At 32.6% G+C, this 18,658-nt stretch overlaps 1 protein-coding gene across 1 annotated transcript in view; it reads left to right on the top strand.

Annotated features, from left to right (window-relative positions):
- The first annotated feature begins 673 nt into the window (after window positions 1–673).
- The window catches only part of itga2.2 (integrin, alpha 2 (CD49B, alpha 2 subunit of VLA-2 receptor), tandem duplicate 2), a 70,932-nt gene continuing 52,947 nt past the window's right edge, over window positions 674–18,658 (top strand). Inside the window, exons 1-2 of the mRNA XM_022685305.2 lie at window positions 674–787; window positions 17,482–17,605. Coding sequence (XP_022541026.2) covers window positions 742–787; window positions 17,482–17,605 — 170 coding nt within the window. The 5' untranslated portion in view covers window positions 674–741. The remainder of the gene's footprint in view (window positions 788–17,481; window positions 17,606–18,658) is intronic.

Below are 18,658 nucleotides of genomic sequence, written 5' to 3'. Positions count from 1 at the left end.
GTGAATACATAGATACATAGAGTAGTTATGAGATTCAATCCAAATTTCAACATTAACGAGAAGAAATTTACCTTCTCAACTCAGCAAGAGCACCACTGTGTTTACAACTGAAAAGAAAAGAAAAAACAATAATATATCATCAGTCTCTTTTAAAAACTGTGAAAATAGTGAGTTACGTCAGGAAAATGGGGCCAAACTTGGTAGAATTATTAATTTGGTTTAAAAACATATATATATATATATATATATATATATATATATATATATATATATATATATATATATTTTATATATATATATTTATAGCAACACGTTTAATGTTGGTGTTCTAAGTAGAATTAATAATGTAGTGTAATAGTATAAATATCATTAAATACACATATATGGATAGATAGATGGATAGATAGACACAGATAACATATATATTTTGCTAGTATATATTTTACTATAGTATATATTTTTTAGTATTTAAAGTTATACACATGTTCCACACATACAAATAAGGTCATTAGTGAGTTTCTTCAGCACATAGTCTGGAGAACCAAGTCATTCATGCTGTTGGGGACTTCACCAACCAATCACAGCACAGGGGGCGGAGTTACCTTATAATGGGTGGGAACAGAAGAGCTCCTGCGTTTTTGTACCAACCAACTGAGATCATTACAGAACCGGCTGATCCACAGACTGAACTACAGAACTGAACTACAGGACTGAACTACAGGACTGAACTACAGCAGAAACATGGGATTAATGACCCACTTCCTGCTGATGATCCTCCTCATTCAAGGTAAGAAAAAAGATATATTAATTATTAATAATAATCCACTGTGTTTCTGTGTATTCCAGCTTTGAATTAGAAGTGTAGCACTGGATTATTAATAATTCCACAAGTAGTCCTTAATTTAAAACTGTGGAGGAACTTTATTAACCCTTTTAGACCAGAATTATCATCCCCAGTAATTAAATAAATATATAAATATAAAAATGCTGTTTTCTGTCTGTAATGTACATAAAATAAGACTCAGCCTACTATAATATCTATATAGCAAATAAATCCAATTAAATAACATTTAATCATTCTTTTATGTCCATTACATGGGAAGCCTGTGTGTAATATTTTATATTTTATATTGCCTTTTTAATTTTATAAACCATCTGTAAATAGTACAAAAATGATTTTTAAATATGTTCTAAATCACATTAAATTAGTAAAAATAGCCTCTATTCATTAAGCTTAGGTACTACTGTTTTTCCAGAGTTTTTTTTTTTGCAGTGGGCGGGGCCAAGTCCAGTCAAGTTAATCGTTTTTATGTCTTAATCTACAATTTAGAAAATCTATTAAAAAGTAAATAAAAAAATACATAAAAAAAACCTTTTTTTTCAAACTTTTGACTGGTACTGTATAACTCAAAATTGGTTTTAAATTATTCCCATAATTTAGTCACATAATATTTAATTGCAGAAGTCTACTGTATGTATCTGCTGATGCCAGTGCTTATATACACATTTAAAACATTCAGAGAAACTAAACACTCCTGTATAACTTTAGTAATAAATGTAACATTTATATACCTTGCATTTTAGCTTTTATCTGTAATCAACTGTATTTTAACTGTATTCAAAGAATACATTAAAAAAATTAACTTTTTTAAAATTTAATTTATTTTTATCTAACTGTGTTTTACATGGTGTTATGACTATGCACAGTTTTAAACCTTCTTTGTTTAAAAAAAAACTATAGCTATATCTATTAACACATCTAAACACAAATATATTGCGGCCAGCATCACTTTTATACTTTTATACCTTTTATACTATACAATAAATACGTCAGCAAGTATTGGCCAAGTACCATTCCTGGATCAGCCAGGATAGCTGTGCTGTGTTGCTGTTGCGGTGTTGGAAGTACTGTTTGTTAGCTGTGCTTTATGCTATGTTGCTGTGCTAATAGCTACTCATTGTATGGGCTGAAAGATGCACTCTTGAAAGGGGTATCATGTTAGTGGAGTTAAAGATCTTCATTCTCTTTCCTCCATGTGTCCTTTTCTACTATACAATAAATACGTAAGCAAGTATCGGTATACTGTTCCTAGATCACCCAGGAAAGCATCATTCCTCCTGATCTTGGAAAGATGTTTCTACAGGATGCATGCAAGACTCTACCCGCAGAAACACTTATCTCCAATCAAAACCTAGACTGAACTCTGCATGTTTAAACTGCTCTGAACTAAAAGGGAACTCCAGTTTTACCCAATTTAAATAACAGCATGCTTTAATAGCTTAGATAATAAAAAGCTTCTCATAGAAAGTGATCACACCAAGTAATCACAGAAGGCTTTTATAGCATACAGTTTAAATTTCCAATTAAATATTGATTTGATTGACTTTTTTTAAATCAACCATATTTAAAATCTCCCAATATTTTAAAAATCCTTCAATCTCTCCATGTGCTCTGCATCATTTGTAGTAGTTTTTGATGTGGTTAGTGGTGTTTGTTAGCTCTGCTGTGTTGCTGTGCTAATAGCTACTCATTGTATGGGCTCTAATATATACTCTTGAGAGGGGTATCAGGTTAGGGGTGTTAAAAGTCTTTATTCTCTTTCCTCCATGAGACACAGTCTTACACATTCTAAAAAAAATAGTGTATATGAGTTGTAATCATTGTCTGCAGCCATGCATCAGTTCCATATTTCTGTCTAGCAGTTGTTTTAAAATAGTGCATCACTATACTCTATACACCTTTTCTACTATACAACAAATATGTTAGCAAGTATCAGCCAGGATATCATCATTCCTCCTGATCTTGGAAAGATGTTTCTACAGGATGCATGCAAGACTCTACCCGCAGAAACACTTATCTCCAATCAAAAGCAAGACTGAACTCTGCCTGTTCAAACTGCTCTGAACTTAACAGGAACTCCAGTTTTAGCAAATTAAAGTAACAGCATGCTTTTATGTATTAGATCATAAAAAGTTTGCTCATAGAAAGTTATTACACCAAATAGGGATGAATACTACAAAGCCGCTAAGGTGACATCATGTTATAATGCATTGCCATGACTTATTAAGGCGTGTGAATGAGCTAATAAAGTTATAGCCTTGCTTTCCTGTAAATTAATGCCCATGAAGAAACTGATTATTGCATCAAAGCTCCTTTAATCCAGGGATAATCTTTAGTAAGGAAATGGAAAGTGAACTAATTTCTTTTAATTTTTGTTTTGGAATTAATTTTGGAAATATTTTGGAGTATTTTGCAGTGAAACAGCGTATAGTTCTAAGTAAAAGACCATTGAATTTTGTAGAATGTTAGATAAAGTATTGGTGCAAATCCCCAACAAAGTTCCTGATAAGCTCACAAGAGAAATAATGAGCATTTTAATGCAATAAAGATATCTTATATCTTTATATAGATGTCTAAACATCTATTATATACATCTAACAGTCCTTGATTTGAGATTATTAATTTAATACTATAAGATTAATTCACTTATTTTAGGTGTTAGTGTTCTTTATTTACTTAAAGGATCTTATCCTGTTGGCAGATCATTTTTGTTCAATTCTAAGAATATTATGATATTATGATGCATAAATCAAAATAAAGTACATGCCAATAGTATGCCAACAATTGATTTCGATCGCAGATTGACTTTCAGTTCAACAGACTGATTGATACTAATACCGATTGATGCCACATTACTCTTTCTAGACAAACTTGGCAAAAGTTAAACAGAAAAGTTGCAGAGAATGCGAGTTCTGCAGCGCAAGGTTGTTAATTGCTTATAATACACTGTTAATTTCCTTTTTCTGCCACTGAGGTATAGTTTTAGACACACATTTAGCTGTTCCTGTTTTCTCCAACATGCCAAATAAAGCAAGTAAAAGTTCGGCTTCCTCTCAGCCCCTCAGCGGCCCAGCCTGTGCAAGTCTTCAATTGCTTTAATTTAAAGTTTGCATAGAATGCACTGTTCTAAAATGAAGTTATTAAAATTTTATCCCGACCTTGTCAATGATCTGTGTGATAGGTGTTCAATTTCTCCTTGCAATCTAAGCCACATGTTTTTCTATTGCCCAGTTTTGCCGAGGTTCTGGTCCCGTTACTTTGATATCATGTCCAAAGTTTTTGGAGGTTGAAATACATATGTGAGTAACTCTGTATAATACAGCCCGCGTTTTAGAGGGTAAGTACTGAGTACTTATAGAGTAATAATGGAAAAACACTGTACACTACATAATACAGCCCAGTGCTCCCTGTTGTTTCTGAGTAATTACTAAGTAAGTACTGTGTACTTATAGAGTAAGACCAGGAAAAAATCAGGTGAGGTGTGACTTTATTAACCATTATTATAAAAGCTTGTAGTTTCTGTGTATTAATAAATGCATTTTCTTTAAAATCTCAGAATTCCTGATTGTGTTATTATAGATATATAAATATTATTGTATTTTAGTCTTGACATTAAAAGCTACAATGCAAGAAAATCCATTGGCAAAAGCAAGACAAAATTTATGTAAATTGAGACATACATGTTTAAACTAAGCAAGAAAATCTGCCAATGGCGTAAGCAAATTTTTCTTAGTAAGATTTTTTTTAAAAATAAGCAATCACAAGGTTTCAAAATGAGTGAAATAAGCAAACATTCTTTATTTTGTGGCTTAAATTTGTTCACATTTTGTGCTTATTTTGAATCTTAATTACTTTAAAAAGGTGAACATTCTAAAAGTTCTAAGTGAGACTGAATAAGATCTTATTTTTAAAAATAAGTGAAACAATCTCACACTTACTGTATGATGCTTAGTAAGACCAAAAAAATTATCAGAGAAAAAAAAAACAAGATTTATTGCCTTAAAACTAGTTAATTTCATTTGCTAAGAATAATGTTTTTGCAGTGTATATGTTGTCTTCCTGCTCCACCCTGACTGTTTTAGGTGCTCCACCCTTGACAGTTTTAAAAGTATAAATCAAATTTTCTTCTTCTTTTTCAAACTCTAAAATTATTGGAATACTAATTCCCTGAAGGGTTGTGACAATCTTCTTCCTGGTTGTACTTTATTTATATGTACAGTTAAAGTACCTGTAGGACCTGGTAAGTATTTGGAATGTACTGGATCATCGACACCATAAGTAAAGGGAATTTACCCTCTAAAACACAAGCTGTACTATAAAGCACAGTTCCACAGTTTCTTAAAGTGGAAAAGATGTCATGTATCCTGAAAGGCAACTCTGCCTCATTTTACACCAAATGGAAGTCTTTCCTTCCATTTTTCTTCCTGGATGACTGAACCTGAACTTGGAAAAATATAATAACTTTATAATAATTTAGTTTTTTTGTTTTTTGTGAATTGACTTAATTCGTTATGTCATTCAATTTTGCTCCATTGTGGGTTTATATGGTTAAAAGTGGACAAAAATGCTTGAGGGAGAAAATAGAGAAAATCTTTTTAGCATAGACTGTGTTGTTTCTACTTTCTTGTAATTTATGCTGTGGTATGTTTGCTTTTTTCATGCTTTAAAATATGACAAAACTATATAGAAATATATTGATATTTTTAAAAATAAAATCAACCACATTTAAAATGCTCTCTTTGGTGGTGGTTAAATGTTAAATGCTCGGCACCGGTTGTAGTGTTTTTGATGTGGTTATTGGTGTTTGTTAGCTCTGCTGTGTTGTTGTGTGTCACGTCCTGTCCTGTTCTGTCTCAGTGTTTTTACTGCTCTATAATCACATTTAAAATGCTGTGGAGCTCTTAATCTCTCCAAATGTTACTGCTGCTGTAGTTTTTCATGTGGTTAGTGGTGTTTGTTAGCTCTGCTGTGTTGTTTTGTTGCTGTGCTAATAGCTACTCACTGCATGGGCTGAAAGATGCACTTTTGAGAGGGGTATCAGGTTAGTGGTGTTAAGCGTCTTAATACTCTTTTTCCTCTATGAGACACATTAGTCTTACACATTCCTAAAATAGTGTATATGAGTCATAATCCATGTCTGCAGCCATGCATCAGTTCCATATTTCTGTCTAGCAGTTGCATGAGGAACTATAGCTTCTTAAGGATTCTCTACAATGAGACTCACACAACGGTGATATATGATCTGATTGGCTCTCAGGATTGGACAAATTAGTGAAATTGGAGTTAAAATATCAGCTGATCGATTGTTCTTTATTTTCTTTATTTAAGGCTCTTTGTTTTATCTTCAATACAAGAAGACAAACAGGACTTACATTAAGCATTATTATGCTATAGTGCACTAAAGTGTTATTGTAGCCACATTATTAACACATAATTGTATAGAAACAGTACAAAAGTCTTACTTAAATTCTGCTAAGTGTACTTAACTGTACTAAAATGTAACTATTTTAAATATACTTAAGTAATATTTAAACAGTTAAACTACTTCATGTATGTAACCCCATATTTTAAATATGCTTACAATAAAATTATTACACATTTTATATTGAGTATTACAACTGTATCACTATTTATTATACAACAGGTATATTAGAAATGTACTAAGAAATAAATGTTAAATATATGTAATCTATTTACATTAGAGTACAAATATACATGCTTCTTGTTCCTGTCTTTTTTGTAAGTAGCACACTTACGGTATACAAATATATATATTTTAATATGCTGTACTACAATTTTTAACGTGTTACAAATGTACTTAAATTTTTAAAAATGTATTAATTTAATTGACTTTCTAAAAAGTTGCGTGATACATTGTACTTTTAGTGAACTACTGTAACAGCTGTTTTAACATGCTTTGCTAACAATGTACAAAAGTATATTTGGTAATAAGTGTTTTAGACGTATATTAAATTAAAATTAAACATTAAACCAAAAGTGTACTTCATAGCAGTCTATTTTTATAAATATACTATATATTTTATAGTCTTTTAAAAAAGATAAAATGTTACTTTTAAAAAATTGATGAAAGCATAATATTAATGTACCTTTAATATATTTTAAGTAAGTACATAAATCTGCATACTTAGACATTTCTTAATAAGCTTTAAGTATAATTAGGCGTATATTTTTTTCACCAGGGTTTGGAAATATATACAATCATTACACAGTAAAATTAGCAGTGCTGGATCAACACCTAAAGAGTTCATTTTAAAACTCCTTCAGAGCATATATGGTCCCACTCTACAGAGAGTAAAAATTACACTGATAGCAGTTAAAGTGTTAAAGGTGTTAAAATGACACTGTGCAGTGTACCATTTACTCATGCTAGTGATATTCATTAGTGTTATAGCAACACCTAAAGAGTTAATTTTACACAGTTTGGAGTATGTCCCACACCACAAAAAAAAATTAGTACAGTATTAAAGTGTTATACTTAGTATTAATGACATAAATAGTGAAAATGAAATGAAAACACTAAGGCTAGCTAGCTAGCTAGCTAGATTAGCTAACCTAGCCATTTCTGGCAAGAGGTTCCCCATTTAACCCAAGTTAAGGTTAGCTCATGCTACACTTTATGTTTAACTTATGAGAACTCTTCCGCCTCACACCAGCTAGCTAACCAGCTAGATTAGCTGTTTCTTTTAAGAAGTCCCTATTTCACATCAGCTAGCTGAGCAAGTTTAGTAGTTTAAGAGAACATAGGTTAATTCTTCTCCTCAGCTAGCTTAGCTAACCAGTTTATTGTGAGAAATTTCCAGTTTCACCTCAGCTAGCATTAGTTAGGTTAGCTAGCTAGCTAACTAAAGGAGCCCAAAAAGGATTCCACAGGATTAATGAAAATGCATTTAAACAATATTTAGAATAAAAAACACATTTAATGAACAGTAAAACAATACAAAATATATTTAATGTCACTACACATCAAATTTGAGAGTTTGAGAGAAAAAGACACACCTGATGCTGCTATCGCTGATTCACGAAGAAAATGGCAGCTGACATTACTTGTGAGGAGTTGAAATTCCAACTTTATGTGAATTATAACACTGAGAGTTGTTAGAATAACACCCAGGGAGACAAAAATGTTTACACTGTGATTTTAACACTATAGATTTTACTGTGTACAGTTGTAGATCTAGTCACAGAGTTTATTTTAACCATGTATACAGAAAACCCGGTTCCAAAGTAGAGGCTGGAATGTGTTGTTTGTAAGCAAAAAACAGCTCAGACTGCAGGAAAAGAGCATTTCTACCAGCCTGCTGTATATCCAGTCTGAATGGACTTCAGAACAGAGCTTTAAACTGGGTTATCCGGCTTACTGGCCATAAAGCAGCCAGTGGACTGGAACTGTATTGGAAGAGAATCAGCTGGGTCAGATACTCTCTCTCTTTCTCTTTCTCTCTCTCTTTTTCTCTCTTTCTCTTATTCCCTCGCTCTCGTCTGTCCCTCTGACCTTCTCCCTGACCTTTACTTGTCGTTCCCTCTCTCATATCGCTGCTTTAATCGGTCTTCTGTCCGTGCTCCGACCCCTCGCACACTCCGCCTCTTGTTTCGGGTTCTGTCGCAGTCTGGCTGCTGTTTCCGCCGTCTGGATCTTTAAGGGTTTCTTTGTTTAAGGCCGTTTTCACACCAGAACTATTTGGATCGGTTAAAACGGACTCTGATTCGTTTGTACCCTTTAATGTGGTTCGATTGAACAGGTATGAAAACAAACTCAGGTGTGAAAATAGCTAAAAAATATTAATTCTTAAATTAATAATCTTTGTAGTACTGTACTGCCTCAAGCCACATACTTCTAACACTTCAGATACCACTTCAGGATTTCTCAGCTTGTCCACAAATGCATGTAGACCTGTGAAAATAATTACATTATCGACTTACCGTTCAAAAAATGGACATGACCTTAATCTTTATAATAATCGTGATATCGATAGCCATTGTGTTTGCGCCTACAAAATACACTTACATATATTGTGACTGTGGCCACCATGGCACAGGGAGTAAATGAACTCAAAACGTACCTTTATTAGGAAAAATGCCCTCCATCAACACCCAAAACTAACCTAAAGAAACTTTAAGAGTAACGGCCCAGTGCCGCTATAGTTGCTTAACTTTAGTGTCTTTTATGTTCGTGTTGCTTCAGCCTTCCTCTCACTATCAGTGTATCTCTCCAGTAAAGGCTGAGCCAGGGTCTTTATACCGGTCCAATGCGGACCAGCTGGGACAGACCGAGGCTGTGTGTCATTTTATATATATATTCAAGTTTAAGCTGGCAACCTTTCGGGTTCCAAAATTAGTTGTGTGAAAAGGAATGGAAAGTTTATGGTCCTTAGAAGGGTGTAATTCCTTTGCTATGATATGATGTTATCATTATATTAGTGCCATTTAAGTAAGGTACAATAATGTTAATCATATTTGTATTAACTGAGGTAAAGATAGTGTTCATTAGTGTTCTTAGTTCATTTAACTCTTTCTTATCCCTCTTACCATATTATTTTATAATTTACTTTTACTATTGTTTTTTTTATTTATTTTAAATTGAATAAATTCTTAATTTTTTATGTGTTAATTTTTTTATGGTCATTTTATTTAGTTTTCCTATATACAGTATATATGGTATATTCGGTTAAAACGGACTCTGGTTGTTTTGTACCCTTAGTGCAGTTTGACTGAGCAGGTGTAAAAACTCGGGCGTGCACAAAAGAACTGAATCGAGAACCATGTGATCTGGTCTCGATCCGACCCAGCTATCAAATATACTCCTTTTATTTGAGCTAAACTGCTGATAAAGCACATTTTAATCTGATATATTAGCCAGACAACACTAATTTCCACAGCTATGAACAACTAGTCAACTAGTCTCTGCTGCTCCATGCTGTTTACACACTAGGACCGCAGTGTGTGCAGCGTTCACTGCTCATAGCTGCGCAACTTCATTTACTATGTGTACATCCCTGCGAATCTTCTCACTATATTTACTTGCTTGCTACCGCACCAGACAGCTCTGACCAATCAGAGGAGACTCTGATGTGCTCTTGTTGTTTATTGGTGTTTATTTAGGTTTGTGCCTGTGTAAAAACAAACCAAACAGAGGGAGAAAGTGAAGCTCCAAATAAACAAACTCATCAACTGATCTGGACCATAAAAAGTTGAACAACTACACGTGTGAAAATGCACTAAAGCCTGGGTCTGAGTTGTGGTTTGTGTTTTGACATGTCTCCAGACCTCATAGCCCACAGTAAGATATATGTTAGACTTTCACAAGGTGCCCACATGCTCTTCCTGCAGCGTCATTTCACCCACTTCATTATTTTAGCTCTGTCGCGTTTCCTGAGTCTCTAGTTTGAGAAATTTCTGATCTTCGACGATGTCGGGTCAGTTTACAGCAGTGCATATTTAATTATCCAAAATAAATTTAAAACAAAAAAAAAAATACCATATGAATATTTCTATTACTAACAATATTTAGTGCAATAGTGTTCCTTACCATTATTTACTTTTACTATTATTACTATTATTATTATTATTATTATTATTTTTTTTTTTTACTTAATACTTTTTTAATCTTTTTATGGTAATTTTATTTAGATGTCCTTTATATATATTAAAAGTATATATATATATATATATATATATATATATATATATATATATATATATATATATATATATATATATAATATTTATATACTTTATTTAAAGTGTATATTTCTTTTATTTATTTTTATACTATTTCTAATCACTTAATAAATGTTTTCAGTCCCTTTTATACCCTGCATTGTAAATGAGGGTCACCTTTAATGTAATCCTGAGTTAAAATAAAGGTTGTTAGATTGACTGATTGATTGATTGATTGATTGATTGATATTAATTTAAATAATGTTAATTATCAGCCACTCAATTAGTCAGTTTGCTTTATATTTACATGTTTATTTATTAGATACACTCATTAAAAGGCCAGCAAAATATGTTTCAGGCTCCAAAAAAGTTATAAAAAATTATATGGCCTTAGTTTTTATCTAAATTGTACATTTAAATTTAAGTTGTACATTTAAATTTGACATTTGAAACCACTACTGGGTCAGAAAAAAATAATGTTTAATATAATATAGATTATGCTTATAGATGAGGCTAACTGTAACAAATTGAGGGTTTAAAAGATGTTGACTACACAAATGTAGCTGTTTTAACTACTTTGAACCTATAAATCTATAAATATAAATATTTATATGTAATATTGATATTAAAAAAATCAATAGACTATTTTGTCTACATGTAGTTTTCCACCATGAATGGCTTTAGTGTAGTTCCCACTTTGAGCCATCGAAAAGAACATACTTTACACATGCTTTTGTTGACAAGCTGCTGATTGTGTTAACGTTTTAGTAGTTTTGTGAATTATTATAAGTACATTATGGTCTGTAAGGTATGATAATCATTATCATATTTGTATTAACTGAGGTAAACATAATGATAATTATAAGATTATAAGATAATAATGGATTGTTAAACACAGTTGAAAAAACATTACATTGAAATAATATTACTGTTCCTTACATCTGCACAAAAAACAGGAAGATTATGATTAGAGTTTAAGGGGTTAATGTAGGCTAAAGTAGCGTGGTATGAAACACAGTGTACTGATGTGAACATTAGGACATTAAGACAGGGTGAAACGTGTCTACACTCGAGTTCTCTCAGATCTTCAGAGTGATTCCTGAATGTGTGGAATGTCTATGAATCTTCTCCAAGTAATCGCATTAAACAGGAGAGAAGACTTAGAGTTTAGAGTGAAGATAATAATGCTGTAGATACCCCTGTGAAAATAATATATACTAAATTGTACTTTAAACATATTGAGAAATGCTGTAAATATACTAACAGATGTGTGAACTTCAAATGTATTAAAAGTACATTAATATTATGCTTTTATCAAATGGTTGAAATTAAAATTTGATCATACTTTTTAAAAAGTACAACATAATGTATTAAAAAACAGACTACTATGAAGTACACTTAGTTTAATGTAATTCAATATACTTCTAAAATACTTATTTTCAAATATACTTTTGTACATTTTTTGCAAAGTGTGTTAAAAACAGCTAATATAACCGGTGTATATACCTGATGCATTTCTAATATACCTGGTGGGTAACACTTTATAATACTGTTCCATAGTTAATAGGTAACTAAGCAGGAACTAAGCAGTAACTAATTAATAGTGCTGCATTAACACCTAAATATTTTCTATTAACTACCAGGGAGTACTGAATAATTACTCAGTAGATAGTACTGAACTAATGATTATAGTAGTTCACTATTAACTCCACAATAATTACTGAGACTTACATATCTCCCAGAGAACTACTTACTAATTATGTCTCCTTTACAATAACTATTCATTAATTACTGCTCAAATCAACATTAACTACTGAAAACCCCCTTACATGCCACCTGGGGAACTATAGATCTAAATCAGGCATATTTGAGTTAAATGCATATTAATTGAAGGCATATTTGAATTAAGCAAGGGACACCATTTGTAGTAGTGGTAACCTTAATTACCTTATTATCCTCAGTTCCTTCCAAATATTAGCAACATATAGTAAAATACTTCAGTGTGTATTACTCTGCTTAACCATCAATTTTTGGAAGAAAAAAACAACATTATAACGTAATAGTATTGCATAGAAGACATTGATGAAAGTTCTCCAGAAGGCATCTAAGACTCTAAGAATGACTGTAAGACTGTAATAATGTAACAATTATTGCTTTAATATTAGGTATCAGCCTTATAAAAGTGTATCTTCAGCGTTTGCAGTCTCACAGAGATTTATTTTTACTGCACATTATTAGGGCAATTACGGTAATTTCACAGCGGACGCAGCTCTCCAGGTCCTTCTTGTAAATTCTCTGCTGTGCTGCTGCTGCTGCTGCTGGAGGAGGATTAAGAGAGACTCTGCTGCTTTCATATTTCTGTATTTGATTAAAAATAAACTAGTAATCAAGATATTGAGATCTTTTCCAGCTGATTTTACCCCCGGATCAGAGGAGGACTCTTTGTGGGTTGTTAACCAGCTTTAGGATGTGTGTTAGCTATCTAAGTTAGCTAAGTTGTGTGTGTAGTTAGCGTTAGCCAGCTAAGTTAACTAGGTTATGTGTGTGTTTCTTAACTGGCTAAGTTAACTAGGTTATTTTATATGTGGGTTAGTTAGCTAGGTTATATGTGTGTTAGTTAGCAAGCTAAGTTAGCTAGGGGAAATGTGTGTGTGTTAGCTAGGTTAATTGTGTTAGCTAGTTTGAATGTGTGTGTTAGTTAACTAGATTAAATGTGTGTGTGTTAGTTAGCTAGGTTAAATGTGTGTTATTATTATTATTATTATTATTATTATTATTATTATTATTATTATTATTATTATTATTATTGATGTATATTTCCCTTTATAATACTGTGACATGATTTACAGTAACTCCTAAAGAAGAACACAGTAACTCTTCAGTAATTAGTTACCATGTTTCTCACTTTATAATACTGTGGGATGATTTGCAGTAACTCCTAAAGAAGAACACAGCAACTCCTCAGTAATTAGTAATTAGTTATGTTTCTCACTTTATAATACTGTGACATTATCTACAGTAACTCCTAATAAAGAACACAGTAACTGCTCAGTCATTAGTAATGGGTTACCATGTGCTGCTGTTAACTCCCGAAAAAAGAAGACAGGGACCCCTTATTAATTATCTATGAAGAACACAGGGATGTCTAGTTCGTTATCTAACACAAATATTTATTCATTTAAACATGATTTCCCCCAGAATAAGGATGTAGGACACAGCCTACAGTAAAGCTGTATGTGAGCCATCACTTCTACTGAGCACATCTTCAGGAGGACTGAAGAAGAGCACAGGTTTAGAATAAACACCTGTAACACACTGACAGAACATTACAAAAATGGGAGTTAAGCAGACTACTGCACATTTCAGTGTGTCTAACATTTGGAAGATATTGAGCATACTAAGGTAAGTAAGGTTAATATATGATAAGTGGTGTCACTGACTTTAATATCACCACTGAATAACCTGCAGCAGCAGATAAACACACTGATAGAGGCTAGCGGTCCGGCGCTGTGGAGTTACCGTAATTACCCTAATAATGGGCACTAAAAGTCTGTGAGACTGCAAGGCTAAAGATGAACGTTTATAAGGTTGGTGCTGAAAATTAAAGCAGAGACCATTAAAACAAAATTGAGTACAGTCAGTCTTAGAGTCTTCTGGAGAACATAAATAATGTCTACTATGTAATAATATTACGTTATAAAGTTTTTTTTTTCTTTCAAAAATGGGGTTTAAGCAGATTACGACACACTGTAGTATTTTACTATATGTTGCTAATATTTGGAAGATAATTATGATAATAAGGTAATTAAGGTTACTACTACTACAAATGGTGTCACTCAAATATGCCTTTAATATCACCACTGATAGAATAATTGTTTGTGTAGACTGATTTAGATCTATAGTTCCCCAGGTGGCATGTAAGGGTTAATGTTGATTTGAGCAGTAATTAATGAATAGTTATTATAAAGGAGACATAATTAGTAAGTAGTTCTCTGGGAGATATGTAAGTCTCAGTAATTATTGTGAAGTTAATAGTGAACTACTATAATCATTAGTTCAGTACTATCTACTGAGTAATTATTTAGTACTCCCTGGTAGTTAATAGAAAATATTTAGGTGTTAATGCAGCGCTATTAATTAGTTACTGCTTAGTTACTGCTTAGTTACCTATTAACTATGGAACAGTATTATAAAGTGTTACCTACCTGGTGTATAATAAATAGTGATGCAGTTCAATCAATCAATCAATCAACCTTTATTTTCACTCAGGAAAAACATTGAGGTTGACCCTCATTTACAATGTTGCCGAACCTTTATAACAGCAAAGGGATTGAACACATTTAATAATAATTTTGAAATAAAAAAGAAATAAAATAGTAAAAAATAAATAAATAAATAAAAGAATTACTCATTTTAAATCAACATTTAATAAAAAAATATATATGTAAAACAGAACATTCTAAAATACCATAAAAAAATTGACACATAAAAAGTAAAAAATGTATAAAATATAAAATAAGTAAATAGATAATAGTAAAAGTAAAGTAAAATTTTAATAGTGATAAGGGATTAAATGAATAATAGAACTAAGAACAAGAATGAAAAATGAACATTCAAATAAAATTAAAAAATGAAATAAAAACAATAAATAAATAAAAATCAATAAAAACAAAAAATAAATAAAATAAAATAAATAATAATAATAATAAAAATACAAAAAATAAGAGAAAAAGATAAACTAATAAAAAAGTCATTTAAAACAGTCACAGGCTTTCTGATGGTGATTAGAAACTAAACGTTTAAAATGATTCAGTGATCCCAGTGAGCTGAGCTTTATTGATTCCTGTAGTGAATTCCAGCTCGCTGGTGCTGCTCTGTAGCTTAAAGCAGCTTTTCCCAGTTCACTAAAAACTCTTGGTACCTGACAGGAGATCCAGCCATTGGAGCGAGTCTGATATGCATTATTATTAAGTGATATCAGTGAAGAGATATAAGATGGCAAATGCCCAGAGAGTGATTTATAGATAAAAATTAGCCAATGAGATTCTCTTCATGCTGCTAGTGAGGACCAACCAACTCTATCGTATAGTGTGCAGTGTTGAGTAGTGTAAAGGTCGCCAGTAATAAATCTCAGTTGTAATACTTATTATTAAATGTATTATAATTACTGTATGCATATTTAAAATATGGAGTTACATACATGAAATGTTTAAATGTTAATTAAGTATATTTAAAATAGTTCCATTTTAGTACAGTACTCTTAGCTCAATTTAAGTAAGACTATTGCACTATTTTTATACAATTAAAGTATAATAAGTACAAAAAAGTTGTTCCATTTCAGCACTTTTTAAATGATTAATAATAATGTGGCTACAAGAACACTTTAGTGCACTATAGCATAATAATGTTTATTATACTTTAATCTACTTTTCACAAGGGTTTAAACTGTCTTTAAACGTGCTCAATGGTTCCTGTGGTTAAACAATTTCTTAGATATTGATAAAAAAAATAATAATAATAATAATGAACCAGGTAAGGCTTTCCAAAGTCACACTTCTAAGAGTGTAGCTCTCTCTGCATTTCCATCTGGAGACAATAATAAATCAAGATCAAGAAGAACATTTTCCTGTCTTACATCCCAGCCCTGTGTAATTTATAGCACAATACACAATTCACAAAAAATGTATGGGTAAATGAATGAGTAATTGCACCAAGCATGTGGAAGAATAATTTTAAACTGGGCAGATGTAATGCGGTCTCCTTTCAGAGCGGATGAATCCGATTCCAGGTTATGTTCAGATAGCAGGTTCCAGGTTATGAGAGAGCGCACTCAGACACTTCACTTCAACTACATGCTCTGGGTTTACTATGGGTTGCTCTAACAAGCACCTGTGCATTTGTGCTCAAGAAAACAAGCCAAAGAGTTGATAAGCAGCGAGAAGGTACAGTTATAGTGCAAAAAACAAACCAAAGAATGGATAAGTGGCAAGAGTGCACAGTTGGAGCGCAGAAATCAAGCCAAAGAATCCATAAGCAGTGTTCAGTTGTAGCTCAGAAAACGAGCCAAAGAATCGCTAAACGGCGAGAGTGTACAGTTGTAGCGCAGAAAACAAGCCAAAGAATCACTATGCTGCAAAAGTGTACAGTTGTAGCGCAGAAAACGAGCCAAAGAATCGCGAAATGGCGAGAGTGTACAGTTGTGGAAAACGGGCCAAAGAGAAGCTATGAGAGTGTGAAGTTGTAGAGCAGAAAACGAGCCAAAGAGCTGATAAGCATGAGTAAAACTGAGCTGGATCCTCTTTTAGAGGCTGTACGTGTCACGTAAGTACGTAAAGACGCGTGACGTGGCCAGAAGGCTTAGCAGGGATGGTGGTTCCAGCTCACTGATACTATGATACCACTAATACAATATTTTATCCACTGTTCTCCATTTAGAAATGCTTCTGCTTTCAGTTTAGAAATTAAATAATACAGACTTCCGCTTTAAAAGGGTGTAATTGCATTATTATACCATTGTATTATAGTTATATTAAATGCCATGAAATGGTCTTATAATAACAGTAATATCGTTTATCACATTTATTTCTGGGACAATACTGTATTGTTGCAATAACAATATTGAGAGTAATAACAATATTATTGTGACAGGCATAAATAAATGTGCACAAAAGTACCATTACAATGCAATGCTGTGAGACCATGATACAAAATACATGTTTATGATCTCTAAAATAGTGCTTCATTAGAAGCGTATGCAGCGTTCCGTGTGTTAAAGGATGGAATGATGATACAGCAGGCCTGAGCCTGTCCCTGTGCTACAGTAGATATAATCTGTGAGTGTGGAGTCAGTGGTGGGCATGGCTCTGCAGGTAGAGTGTGTGGAGGTGTCGAATAATGTGGGCGTGGCTCTGCAGGTAGTGTGTGGAGGTGTTGTATAATGCTATGTGGGCGTGTCTCTGCAGGTTGGAGAGTGCAGCGGACTGTGGGATTCAATGTAGGAATATCAGGAGCCAAAGTGTTCTCCGGAGCCGCAGCCGAGGAGTTCGGATACACGGTGCAGCAGTTCTCCAATCACCAGGGAAAATGGTAAACCCTGCATTACCCTGCAATACAACCAGTGCTCTTTTAAATTAAGGTCCTAAGTGGTGTTTAAACTCAGAACATCTGCTTCTTCACTGGTTCTACAAATTAGTCTTGGAGGAATTCCATAAAAGAACCACTTCTGGGTGACAAAAGGTGTATATATAAAGGTGTATATATATATATATATATATATATATATATATATATATATATATATATATATATATATATATATACATATATATATGTCACCGGGGAAAGGACGCAGAACACAGTACAGTATTTGGTAGTGGCACTAATTACAGAAAATAGATAAATAACATTAATACCACATTAATACCATTAACAGAGCTCTTTTTATATTTGTTTTTAAGCTCACCTCGATTTACTCAGCTTTACTCAACAAGATTTGAGCATTTCTTTAAGAGAACTTGGACAAACAGCTTCTGTAACCCAGAAAAATACAAGGCTTGACCACGAGGAGCACACTACCCCACAGAAACAATGCCATCTGCCATCTGCACAGAAAAAATGCTTGAGCCTCCTTCTCTACCATGCTCTTAGCTCCTCCCTTTCCTCTCTCAGGGTGACAACACTTCTGATTGTGTTTCTTAAAGTTACAGACACACATTTTAAAGGTGTATTCTCAATTCACCACCTGGCTACATATATATATATATATATATATATATATATATATATATATATATATATATATATATATATATATATATATATATATATATACACAGTATGTGTACATTAAAGCACTATCAGAATATCATTGAACAGTTACTTTATTTCAGTGATTCAGTTGAAAATGAGAAACTCATATATTATATAGATGTATAGATGTTTATTTCTTTTATTGTTGATGATTATGGCTTACAACCAATGAAAACCCAAAAATCAGTGTCTCAGAAAAATTTAATATTATATATTGTAAGACCAACTGGTACTTTTGGCAGTGTGGGCAATGTCCCAAGTCCTGCTGAAAAATGAAATCCTTAATAAATCACAATGGATCAACACCAGCAGATGTTTCTCCAATCAATC

The sequence above is a fragment of the Astyanax mexicanus genome, chromosome 20 (genome assembly GCF_023375975.1).
Source record: "Astyanax mexicanus isolate ESR-SI-001 chromosome 20, AstMex3_surface, whole genome shotgun sequence".
Lineage (NCBI taxonomy): Eukaryota > Metazoa > Chordata > Actinopteri > Characiformes > Acestrorhamphidae > Astyanax > Astyanax mexicanus.
Note: the sequence above shows the minus strand (reverse complement) of the source record. Positions and strands in the feature narration are given on the sequence as shown.